This window comes from Poromitra crassiceps (assembly GCF_964638095.1).
Source record: "Poromitra crassiceps genome assembly, chromosome: 7".
NCBI classification, from domain to species: Eukaryota; Metazoa; Chordata; class Actinopteri; order Beryciformes; family Melamphaidae; genus Poromitra; species Poromitra crassiceps.
This window is the reverse complement of record NC_139628.1, coordinates 5,547,886-5,561,758: the sequence shown is the minus strand read 5'-3', so window position 1 is coordinate 5,561,758 and position 13,873 is coordinate 5,547,886. Positions and strand designations below refer to the sequence as shown.

Sequence of the window (13,873 nt, the reverse complement as noted above, 5' to 3'; positions counted from 1 at the left end):
ACAAAACAAACTATCTGCTGTGAGACGAACATTTCCACTTCAAACAACAATACACATGGGTCTAATAATGTAACATTAGTTTACATGCATATCGAGTTTGTAGTAGAATAACGTTAACTTACCCCGCTGCTGAGCTCCCTTGGCACCATCCAATGATCCAACATGTTTGCGTTTAAGGTGTTCACGCAGGGCCGTTGTGCTGCCATGCCATGCAAGATCGGCTTTGCACATCTTGCACGTAACAGACTTTTTATTTCCAGTTAATATGAAGTGCTCCCAAACTTGCTAAGTTTTGGGTCGAGCTGCTTTCTCCTCGGCCATGTTCCAAGTTGTTTGTCGTTTACTGCGCGTGCGCAAGGCGAGTGACGTAGTCGGCTCCGCGACAGCGGGGCCAGGGAGTGACGTAGCCAGCACTGCGCCGCTGCAGCTGTGGTCAGCTGTTGTTTTTTATCAACAAAACAGATGGCTCTGCGTCCAACTAATCGTGAGGCAACGAATCGATAATCAAATTCGTTGCCAACGAATTTGATCATCGATTTTAATCGATTTAATCGATTAGTTGTTGCAGCCCTAGCTGCAACTATTAGTCAATTCATCGATTCATTGCCAAATATGACATTAATTGCCTATTTTGATGATCTATTCATCATTTTGAGCTATTTCAGAAACATTTCCTAATTCTCTGATTCCAGCTTCTCAAATGTGGCATTTTCTGGTTTCTTTAGATGGTAAATCATCTCTTTAGTCCTCTGTGACAGTATTCTCCTCTGTGTACCCTCTAACACACTGCATACAGTTCTTCCATTTCAGTTTTAGCTGTTTTTCACCACAGCTAGTTTCTCCCTCACTTCAGCTGTTAATCACCTTCTGTGAGGGATTTTCACTTATAGAAAGCATTTCTACATGTTAACCTCAAGTTTTGGAACTTTGACCATGTTTAGCCATAGATATCTGACATCATGTATGCAGGGCTTAAAATGCACTTTGCAAACTAGGGGGGAATTCCCCCCTTATGTTCTTCAGATAGGAGGGATTTATAGACTTTGGGGGGGATTTTTTCAGGCGATACTATAACGACAAATAGCTGCTTCTCCTGTCCAATAAGGGATAATACTGTAATTTCACATTTTTGTATTTAAAAAAGGAAGTAGTTTACAGTATGCACACCTGAGTCTAAATTACTATGGCTTTTGTCGTGTTTTTTCTGCAGACTAAGCCATGGGCTTTTGGTTCTATGAAAGCCTTTATTTTTTTGTATTGAGTGATACACTACTAAAACACTCATATCATATTATATCAGAAGTGTTCTTTGTTTTGTGTTCACAATAGTGATGTCAGTTAGATTTGGTTAGGTCAGAGCTATGGAATATTAAATCATCCATCTTTTGCCTTTCTTACTGTCATTACTGGCAACTAAACCTGTTCGTATTTTGCATTGGGGAGAGTTCTATTTGAAGTGACCATAAACCATCTCTGTGTCATTTCACTTTTTATTGAAAATGCTACAACCAGATTTTCAAGGCTGCTTTATGAGAAATGCCATTTGTAGGCAGGACAAACCCACCGCTCTAAACATGCTCTAATGTAATCACAATGGGAGATTTCTGCACTCTGGCCTAATTTCAAATGTAATTTGAGTGGCGACAACATCGTTGACATCATTTTTTTTTGTTTTCTCCACTAGGTAGTCCCGTGGATTCTGGTTTACAACACGCTTTTTCTAACTTGGCCCAGTTGTCGTTGTGGCATCGTTATTGGCCACCGGTACAGATGCGTTCCATAACACACAGAATACTCTCTTATTGTGACGTTGCCGAGTCGAATGTATTCTGACACTGTAAACAAGCATTATACTGTACAGCACTATACAAGTTCATATTGTCGGCTTGTAGCGTGCGATTCAGGGCCTCTAACAGAGATCAAAGCCGCTGGATGAATTACGCACAGGAGGAGATGGCTTCAATGCGCAGATGAAATGTCAAAGTTGCCAATTGATTTGATGCTGCCGCCAAGCACCTCTCATCCAACAGGTGTCTCTGCACTCCTCCACTTTTCCCCTGACATACTAGCAGGTGTTTGTTTTTCTTTCTTGGAAATTTAAGAGAAGTTCAGTCATCAAGCCTTATTTCCCTACATTGAGTAACGAGCATTAATTAGACAAAACTGACATGCTTACCTCATGCATTGAAAGTGACAATATGTGGGTATTAACAACGATGTGTTTTGATAGCCAGTGTTTATTATAAATGAATTTGGGGTGCTTTGCCCCCGCACTGGCCCTTTCTCTCCCTCTCTCTCACCCAGCTGCACTTGTAGGCTACTGGACGGACTAGTCTTTTATTTTATTTTTTTCATGAGAAACGATACCTAAAAAGTTTGGCCAGGAGGGGTCTTGTTGGGTATAGTTGCTGAATTCCAAAAAGCAAAAATAAATAAATAGATACAATAAAATAAATACATATTTGATCCATTCAAATGTGTATGACCCTTCTCTGGACACAAAATAATAGCAGTGTACTGAGACTCAATTTTTAAAAGCATCACCCTACCCTATTTTCTTCCAGTGACAGATTCCATAAAGGCCCCTAAGGGGCGAACGGTCCCTTAGGGCTATAAGTAGCAGTGTCTCGTCCATATATGGTGCTGCTAATGATAACAGAGACAGCACAGTACATTGAAAGCCGTTTAGCCTTTATGGGCATCCCAAGTTGTTGAAGCCCTCTTAGGAGCAAAATGTGAATGTGTCCTAGGCTCCCAAATATGAAAGCAAATATTTTGTACCTGTAACTAACTCTGAGATTGTGTTGAGTTGTTGGTTGTTGGTTAGTATTTAATTTCATTATAACCAGCTCTGAGATGGTGTTTAGGAGTGGTTGGTATTTAATGACCTGTCCTTGGTCATAAAGCCTTCCTCTAAGCTAGAGTCAAAGGTGCAGACTACCTCTAGAACAAACACTTATCTGGACTCTTCTTTTCTCTTGACAAATACAACATCTGGAGTCTTGGCAGACACAGGTGTAAAAAGTACCCAAGGCCGGATTATAGTAGCCATGGGCATGGCATGGGGCTCCCTTACGACTTTTTCAACCCCCCCTCCCCCCAATACAATACTGCCATAGTGCATTTTCCCTAGGTTTGTGGAAGACAGGTGCATGACTGTGCATGTATTACAGAAACTGTATTACTTTACATGTGTCAGTTCTACCTTTATACCAGGGGTTCCCAACCTTTTTTTGTGCCAAGGACCGGTAGATGCATGGAAAAAAAATTGCGGACCGGTTGTCAATTTTAATGTTTTAGTTACATATATATTTACTCACCAGGTGGCGACAAAGGGAAGATAACAGCCTTTTGTGTTGTACTGTATGTAGCCTACAGTATCTGTGTTTTTGTTTCAAACTACAAACATAAATAAACATCAACTTGAAACATGTTTCAACTACCACACACAGCCTATAATGTTATAGCCTATGTTTATTTTTTATTATTATTATTATTTTTTTGACTGGGCTCGCAGCCGGGTACCAAATGCGTTGCCCGGTACCGGTCCACGGCCCAGTGGTTGGGGACCACTGCTTTATACAATATAGACAGGATATTGATGAATTGTTTTTCCTCTCTCCAGTATATTCGCCTATATATATATATATATATATATATATATATATATATATATATATATATATGTATATATATATACAGTATATATATATATAATTTTTTTCTTTTTTGCAAACATTCTATATCAAAAAATAATAACTCATCTTTACTTTATAGAATGTACAGCAGTGGTTTTCAAAATGTGGTCTGGGGGACCCCAAGGGGTCCTTGAGGAGCTTCCAGAGCATCCCCAGCAAATGAAAAATAATGTATTTTCACTATAATTCCATCCTTACTGTAAGTGACAGAATGTATGACTAATTTTGGTCATTGGTTTCATACAGTTTTCTGTAGGTAGTAAAACATCTGCTAAAATCTTATCAGATGGAGGACCTGCATGACATCTTATCAAATGGGTTCATGGTCTAATTTGTTTCAGTTTAGGGTTCCTTGACATGAAAAAGTGTGAGAATAGTATTTCAAAAAGTAATAGTATGTGACAGAATTGCTGCAGTAAAGATTTTATAGTACAGTATTTTCAATAAGAAATTACTGCAAGAGATCAACAACAATCTACATGATAGCTGCTCATTAAGTTGTATCAAAATAAACTTTATAAACAGAAAAAGACAGATCAAAAACAGCTTAACGCACACTGCAACATCTGGGTACGTCTCCAACTTACAGCAGATGATAATCAGCTGTGATTGGTCTATTTGCACAACTTCAATCAGCTGTTTCTCAGTAGCAATGAAAAAATACAAGACATATGGCGCTTTATCGTCGCAAAGGCGGTCATTTTGCGTGAGGCCCGTTTTGCACCAGAATAGCGCTGCGTGCAGCACTGATTTTGGGCGTGTTTGCCCGCTGCGCTCTGCATCAACTCGGCACAAACGTTCAGATTGGGCGTGTTTAAACCCAAGTGTGATCATGTCCACCCCCGTTAAAAGCCACAGCGTCACGTCTGTGACAGCAGCTTCCTTCTCGCTGAGTGGGCAAGCAGAGGGAGAGAGTGAGAGAGAGAAGAGAGATGGGGAGAGCGAGAGATGGGACGAGAGAGAGAGGGAGAGAATTGGAGGGTGAACAAGTTCAGATTCAATATACATATATAATATATATAAACCATTAGAAACTAATACAAAATGGTGATAACAAAAATTGGTGCTGATGGAACGATATTCCATTTGAAACACATCAAAGGGCTACCGCGCAGTCAATAATCTCCCAAAGTAGTTTCGTTCATATAGGCCAGGGGTGGGCAATTATTTTTCATGGGGGGCCACATGAGAAACCCAGATTGTTGCCGGGGGGCGAACAAATATTGTCATGCCGTAACCCATGGGATGGACAACTTTGATGATAGAGAGGGCCACAAAAAAAATCCTCGCTACCAGAGGGCCAGATTTTGCTGAGGGCTGGGGGCCGAACGGCGCCGGTGCGAAGAATTTGGGGAATTTGAAGCCAGGTTTAGAGGAATAACTCATTTTAAATTAACAGTAGTGTGATGTCATTATTCAGTCTTAACGACCAATATTTGATACCAGTTGCCCTGGTCTGATATAAGCTATAACATACACATGTAAAAATATTTGTTTCTTTAATAGCGTAGGGATGTGTGAGAATTTAATTCTAGCCTATTTCAATAGCTATATTAAAGTGATTGCGTGCTGTTGACGATAGGATAATGCCATCTATCCCCACATTTTCGTGCTGAAACGCCTGCTTTGGCATGTAGCACGCCTACGCCCAGTACAATTATAACAGGAATGCGCTTGTGCCCGCCCCCAATTTGCATTGCACCAGCGTTAAACGAGCACAAACGCTAAATGACCACTTTTTGATAAGATAGGGCCCTCAGTGTTGTCAGTGGTTCTCAACATTTTTGAGCGGCAACGCCCAAAAAACTTTAGGCTGGGGTTTGTGACCCCCTCCTACTGCAACCCAACCCAATGACAGTGCGCACACATTCACACACTGATTTCACTCACTCACTGACATTGTTTTTATAGTTTATATAGCCTAGCTTTATAATACATTAAACCATTGTGTAATCATCATGCATGGGAGAAAATAATTTCTTTTATTTTCTTATTTCTCTTTAGACAGTCATCCCGTAACCCCCAAATAATAATCCTGGCTTGAAAATAATCTTGCGACCCCCTGGGGGGTCCAGACCCCCAGGTTGAGAACCACTGGTTTAAATGACTTGGGTGGCTTTAAAGCTGATTACAGGCCTGGTTCTACGGGGGTGCAAAAGCACGCATTGCACCCTTATTTTAATTGTCTGCATGCTCAGTTGAAAAGAGTGGTACATTTTTTTTATTTTTTTTATTTTTATAAATGCGGCAGCTGCACACTTACTGTTTAAACTTGAATTATAATTGTTGTTTTTCGTTGTTCTTTGATGTGAATTTATGGCTTTTTGGCACATACATGTAACCTTTTAACACGTTCACTGCCAATGACATATTAATACGTCAAAAAAAATCCAACGGTTGACTGCCAATGACGTATTAATACGTCAAAAAAAATCCAACGGTTGACTGCCAATGACGTATTAATACGTCAAAAAAATGATTTTTTTTTTTTGACCGTGGGATGTGCATCTAACCCTTTTACATCTCTTATATAAATATTGGAGCCACCGAACGTGTACAACCCATTCCACCGACCCACTAAGTGGCGACAGTGCTCTCCTGACTAGAGGAAGGCAAGCAAAAAGCAGTGTGAGGAAGCCATTCTCATGAAAATGGATTGGCGTTTCGCGCTGATTGCTGGCGGTGCGGGATTGCAAATTTGCATAATAGATTACGGGTGGAACACACTTTGAAACACGCAGCATAAATATGACCAGAATCGCAAAAGCTTCATCAAAGCTCTCAACCGAAACTCCAAGAAACGAGCGAGCCCATCCAGACTTGCTCAGCGGCCGCCAGCAGACAGGCACAGTAGCAGCAAAGCAGTGAGCCTGGTGACGCGAGGTTACAGCAGCAACAGAAACGAGCTTGTGACACGCCCGCTGCAGCCAAGAAGAACACACACGGAGGGAGGAGTTTGAAGGAGAGGGGTGTTTCCTGCTGTTATGGAGGAAATGACTGTTCAAAACTATTGTTTAGATCAGTGATTCCCAACCTGTGGGCCGCGGCCCCCTGGTGGGCCGCGAAGGTATTGCAAGTGGGCCGCCAAATCATTTCCAAAAAAGTATGATTTTTGAAAAAAAAAAAATCAAAAAAAAAAAAATTTTCAATTTTTTTTTGAAAGATTTTGAAAAATCATACTTGAAAAAGTATGATTTTTGTTTCTTTGATGTTATTGCTTTTGCTTGAATTGAAGTTTCATCTTTACATCATCTTTATATTGGGTTTGTGTTTATTTGTAACCCTATCGATTTAATGGGCTTTCTTCTGATATTTGGATTTTGTTTGGATCTGATATTGGATGTCAAATTGTTATGAGAATGCATTTTTCCATTGTTGAAGGATACCGTTATTTATTAATCATTTGTTAATTAGCCTGTTACAGACAGCCCCTTGCTTGTCATTTCTGACATGTGTGTGGTGCTGATGGACAGCTCCTTGAATGATTGGTGTGTGTGTGTGTGTGTGTGTGTGTGTGTGTGTGTGTGTGTGTGTGTGCGTGTGTGTGTGTATGTGTGTGTGTGTGTGGACAGCTCCTTGAAAACTGTAATACTGAAGGTGTTGCAACATGTTACAGGTGCTGTGTTAGTGACTGTGGAGCTTCCAACATGTTTCTCCTGTATTCAGTTCAGTCCTTTATGTTAAATTTTCAATAAAAAAGTGCTCTGAGAACGCATTATATGGCCTTTGTATTTATGGGGTCGGAGGTGGGCCGCGAACATTTTTGAGACATAAAAGTGGGCCCTGAGTTGGAAAAGGTTGGGAACCACTGGTTTAGATGTCTGACGTCTTACTGATGCCAAAAATGAATGGTTAAAGTGACTGTTCTATCGAATTTCACAAAAAGCCGTTTATCTCAGAATAAATTTTCAGACGCTGAAACCATGCTGTATTCAACTGCTAATGCTTACATAACTACTAACTCTACAAACTAACTCTTTTAGACAGAGAAAGCACACATTCTATTAGTTCTTTTGAGATATTGTGTGTTCACAAAATCCTAACAGAAACGAATCCTCGGCTCTTGAAAGATGAGCCAGAATCCTCAAAAAAAAAACTTGGCAGAAGCTAACTACAGTATTGAAAAACGGCTGGCAGTGAATGTGTTAAGGTTGAGATAATTGTATTATCATTATATGGTCCAAATATTTCAGTAAATCACTTGAAACACTTGAAATATTCTTGCTTGGGTGGTATCATTCTACTTGAAATTATGGTAAAATGCATTATTTTTAGTAAAATAACATCTCAAATTCGGCCGGGCATCTGCACCCCTTCCTATCTAGGATGCATCCCTAGTCATCTTGTTCTGGAACCGGCCCTGCTAGTGAAGAAGAGCGAGAAGATCATGTGATGAAACAAGCAGGAGGGGTGACACGCGGCACGTGCCTGCATGAAGAGAGAGAGAGGGGGGGGGGGGGGGGGGAGAGAGAGAGAGATTGAGGGGGGGGGAGGAGAGAGAGAGATTGAGGGGGGGGGGAGAGAGAGAGAGATTGATTTTGATTTTTAAGCACCTTTATTTTCCATAAATAAAATACATATTTAGCATAACATACCTGACTAGATCATTAATCAATGAAACATATTGACACATAGACAGCATGTAAATGCTCACAGAAACACAGGGTTAAAACAGAGCTGCCCGTCAACAAACAAACACAAAGCATCAGTGAAGCACCAACGAGACAAAAAAACAGCAACATCATTCATGAGTGAATAAAACCTAAAGTCCACTGTGATTCCAGCTCGTACCAAAGCCTTAAACAATGGCAGCAACTCCCCACCTGAAACATTTTCTAATTGATTTTTCCGGCTTTTGTAAATTGACAGTTTGGCCTGTCCCACTACAAAGTTCAACAGCTCCCACTTCATTGCATTTGCTCTTTTATAACCAGCACCAAAAATATAATCAGTTTCACTCCAACTCCACCACATTTGACAAACACATATTCTACAATTCCAAACGGTAGCCTACTTCAAGTCTTTTACACTCCAAAAAACAGTGAAAAACAGACTCTGGTTCTTGACAAAAAGGACAGTTGTTAGACATGTTGGATTTAACTTGGAGACAAAACTATTGACTGCCACTGCTCCCTTCAATATTCACCACTGCAGGTCACCTGGCCTCTTGTTGGCACCGTAACACGGGCGTTACGTTTCTGATTTTTTGCTGTTCATCTGTCATTAACGTGATGAATTAGGTGGTTAATTCTGAACAATGCTGTTCATGCTACAAACCAAATTAATCGTCTGAATCTTGCGCATCGAACCAAGTCTTCCTTTTTCAGATCAGATCAACACAGCGAAAGTTATTAACCTTGTTGCAAGATGGATAACCTCACGAGATCAAAAGAGATTCTCTAAACGTAATGTGAAGCTAAACCGGATGGTAAGGCCTGTGGCTATATGTCTCCATTGGGTTTCTAGCCATAAATACAACAACCACAGTTAACTGTTTACACTCTAAAAGTGTTTGAGCTGGTGTTACTCAGGGTCAGTATAGATAGGGATAATAATATTCACCAGCATGTTTTACTTCTTGTATTTCTTTTGTATCGGGTATTTTAGAATTTGTTTACCTCTGTTATTATATGATCTTTAAAAAAGTTGTATTCTTGTTGAAAGACCTACTATTTCAACAATTATGTATTGTGTAATGATCACAGGTGTCTGTCATCACCTGATTGGGGCACCACCACCCCATGTGAGGTTATATATATGCCCATGCACAGAGAGCTGGTTCTCTCTACTGCCTGATGAAGACCCGTGAGGGTCGAAACGTTGCTTTTTTGTAATTAAAAAACTCACCGTGGGAGCTTAAAAAACAGTGTGCGGATTTCCTTTTCTTTTTCTAGTCAGGGTCAGTAACACAGAGTCATTCTGACACGTGGAACAGAAACTTCAAAGTCTTACCTTTCAGAAAAGGTCAGGCAGTTGTCTGTAACCCTAGCGGTTCAGCCACAGTAAGCATTTTAGTTTGGGTATGTCGTTTTCAACATTTTCTTCAGAAATAGGTGGCTTTAGAAGAGGTTTAATGGTGCTTTATAAAACACCCTCCACATGTTTACAGTCATCCTGCACATTCAGTCTCTCTCTCTCTCCACACACTGTCTGTTCTCCCACTCAGCATGGTTTTTGTTTAGAGCTATACACAGTATTTATACATTACCTTCCCATTTAGCAGCATCTGAGAGAGAGAGAGAGAGAGAGAGAGAGAGAGATGTGCAATTCAGTGTGGCCTTCAGGAACGAGAGAGAGAAAGAGGAGAGAGAGAGAGAGAGAGAGAGAGAGAGAGAGCCTATTTAGCCTGTAAATTTCATGTACATTCAATGTAAACTCTTATCTAACTCTGACTGTAAATTCATGTAAATCCACTGCCTATTTAACGTCTATTTAACTCAGTCTGTAAATCTCACGTAAATCCAACATAAATTCATATTTATCATCCACAGAACACTTCACCACTCATGTACATAATGTATATATTTACTTGATTTGATTAGATTTGATTGCACTTGCAACTTTGTGATTGTCTTTAGTTATCTTCCTACTTCTTATCTCTGTATATTGATGTGACCGCTACGCTGCATACAGACACTAAGACAAATTCATGTTGGCAGTGTGTATTCCTATGTATGTAACTTGCATACTGTGGCAATAAAAGTGATTCTGATTCTGATTCTGAGAGAGAGAGATGTGCAATGCAGTGTGAGAGAGAGAGAGAGAGAGAGAGAGAGAGAGAGAGAGAGACAGAGAGAGAGAGAGAGAGAGAGAGAAAGGCAATGCAGCGCGTGCTGCAGGAACGTGAGACAGAGAGAGAGAGAGAGAGAGAGAGAGAGAGAGAGAGAGAGAAAGGCAATGCAGCGCGCGCCTGCAGGAACGTGAGAGAGAGAGAGAGAGAGAGAGAGAGGCAATGCAGCGCGCGCCTGCAGGAACGAGAGAGGGAGAGAGAAAGAGAGAGAGAAAGAGAGAGAGAGAGAGAGAGAAAGGCAATGCAGCGCGCGCCTCCAGGAACGTGAGAGAGAGAGAGAGAGAGAGAGAGAGAGAGAGAGAGAGAGAGAGAGAGAGAGAGAGAGAGAGAGAAAGGCAATGCAGCGCGTGCCTGCAGGAACGAGAGAGAGGGGGGGGGGGACTTGGCAGCTCTAGAAACACACACACACACACACACACACAGACACCTACACAAAGCTACATACACACATACCTACACGCACACAAACACACACGACACACACACGCACGCACGCACGCACGCGCACACACACACACACACACACACAGCTGTGACAATAGTTGACAGGTCAAACTTGAGCTAAAATGGAGTCTTGTTGTCTCATCAGATGGATGTGAACTCACACTGGATCCAAACACAGCATACAGACTCCTCCTCCTGTCTGAAGACAACAGAAAGGTGACGCAGGTGTTACAGGATCAGTCATATCCTGATCACCCAGAGAGATTTGACTCCCTGACTCAGCTGCTGTGTAGAGATGGTCTCACTGGTCGCTGTTATTGGGAGCTGGAGAGGAAAGGAGCTGTTGGTATAGGAGTGACTTACAGAGGAATCAGCAGGAAAGGAGGGGGTCATGACTGTCAGCTTGGACGTAATGAAAAGTCCTGGGTGCTGCTCTGCTCTGATGTTAGAAGTTACTCTGTCGGTCACAATAACATAGAAACAGCCCTACATCTCCCCTCCTCCTCTGTGTCTAACAGAGTCGGAGTGTATCTGGACTGGCCTGCTGGCTCTTTGTCTTTCTACACAGTTTCCTCTGACACACTGATCCACCTCTACACCTTCAACAACACGTTCACTGAACCAGTGTACCCTGGGTTTGGGCTTGGTGCTGGGCTTAAAACTGGGTTTGGGTTTCTGAACAAGTTTAAGTATTCAGCTAATGTACATAAGTTAGGGATTGGGTTTGGTGGCTCAGTGTCTCTGTGTCAGATAGAGTGAGAGAGAAACACACACTGCTGACTAAACACAGCTGCTGAGATGATGCTGCACTCTGTACAGGATCACACACACACACACACACACACACACACACACACACACACACACACACACACACACACACACACACACACACACACACACACTCACACACACACACACACACCTTAATGTAACAATAACAATGTTTGTATTTTCATGTGTTTTTACTCATTTTACTGTAAACAACAAACATGATCCATCAGTCAGTGTTCGTGTTGTGAAACTGAACAGGGTTTTAACAACACAGGTGTAAGAACATGATCATTTTATTGTGAAAATGAATTAATGAGACAGAATCAAGGTCCTCTTGTTAGTCTTAAAGGAACACTCCGCCCATTTTCAACCAGCTTTGTATCATTAGAACATCAGTAGTATATCAGAAAACTGTAAACGGTTTTGAAGTCTGTCATTTAATTTGACAGTTATTGAGTGTTAAAGTGTGGACCAGTGACATCACTGGTCCACACTAACTCAAATTAATAACTCATTAACTCAAATCAACTCTCAATAACTGTCAAACTATTCATCATTCATCTAGTTTGACAGTTATTGAGAGTTGATTTGAGTTAATGAGTTATTAATTTGAGTTAGTGTGGACCAGTGATGTCACTGGTCCACACTTTAACACTCAATAACTGTCAAATTAAATGACAGACTTCAAAACCGTTTACAGTTTTCTGATATACTACTGATGTTCTAATGATACAAAGCTGGTTGAAAATGGGCAGAGTGTTCCTTTAAGTCTTGTTGAGGTTCAAATATCTTTATTTTGCAACTTTGTTTTATTTTGCATTTGATCTATACTTTTGTTTGTTTCTCAGAATGAAAGTTTTCTCTAAATGATGAACAATACTTATTGTTGACAAAATGTACATATTGAACGTTGCTTTGGACAGAAGCATCTGCTAAATGACATCATGTAATGTAATGAATGCCCTAAAATAAACCAAAAATGTCCTGTTGTTTTAGAAGTTGTGAGTCCTTTCATCTCAAATCACAAATCTGATTCAGGGATCACTGATAGTTTATTTTAAGAGTTGCTCATTTCCCCCACACAGAGGCAACATTTCAATCAGATTTCATTCTATGTGTGGTTGATTTAACAGAAATGAAGGAGTGTGTTGTTTCTTAAATCATGCTCGGCTGCATGTTTTCATTCTTTGATTTAGTTTTAGAGCTGATTTGTGTCAACGGCTGCTTGCAGATTTGCTGTCATGCTCATGAGCTGAGCATAGTGAAGCAACAGCTGACACACAGTGTAGTGTGATGAATACACTGCTGTTGTTACTCAGGAGATAGTCTCTCCCCACACAGTGTAGTGTCATGAATACACTGCTGTTGTTACTCAGGAGATAGTCTCTCCCCACACAGTGTAGTGTCATGAATACACTGCTGTTGTTACTCAGGAGATAGTCTCTCCCCACACAGTGTAGTGTCATGAATACACTGCTGTTGTTACTCAGGAGATAGTCTCTCCCCACACAGTGTAGTGTCATGAATACACTGGTGTTGTTACTCAGGAGATAGTCTCTCCCCACACAGTGTAGTGTGATGAATACACTGGTGTTGTTACTCAGGAGATAGTCTCTCCCCACACAGTGTAGTGTCATGAATACACTGCTGTTGTTACTCACGAGATAGTCTCTCCCCACACAGTGTAGTGTCATGAATACACTGCTGTTGTTACTCAGGAGATAGTCTCTCCCCACACAGTGTAGTGTCATGAATACACTGGTGTTGTTACTCAGGAGATAGTTTATCCAAATTTAAAACACAGAGTGTAATTGTATGTTTAATAAGGAATATGCTATTTGCACCTGTAGGGGAGAGTGGGGTGAGTTGTGCCACTTTTTACTTGAGGTGTCTTTAAAGTGAGGGCATGACAGTAATGCCTCCAACTACAATATGTAAATATATTTCAGGATGTTGTGCACCACTGGGAACACTCCCTTTGGATCTTAAATAAACTGTTAAAAAAATATGGCTATTCTTAAAAAAGTGGTCTCTTGGCACAACTTGCCCCCGGTGCGGGGTAAGTTGTGCCTTTGGAGAGAATACGTTGGGGTAAATTGTGCCATTGATTACTGAAGTAAAACAGAACATTTTCATCTCATATACTGTAATGCTATATCAAAGCAAG

General features: G+C 40.9%; 1 protein-coding gene across 6 annotated transcripts in view; it reads left to right on the top strand.

Annotated features, from left to right (window-relative positions):
* Positions 1 to 12,133, top strand: part of LOC310780015 (protein NLRC3-like) — a 116,362-nt gene extending 104,229 nt beyond the window's left edge. For all 6 annotated transcript variants that reach the window (XM_083640545.1, XM_083640546.1, XM_083640549.1 and 3 more), the window contains one exon: positions 11,078 to 12,133. In XM_083640545.1, coding sequence (XP_083496671.1) covers positions 11,078 to 11,691 — 614 coding nt within the window. In that variant the 3' untranslated portion in view covers positions 11,692 to 12,133. The remainder of the gene's footprint in view (positions 1 to 11,077) is intronic.
* The last annotated feature ends 1,740 nt before the right edge of the window (positions 12,134 to 13,873 follow it).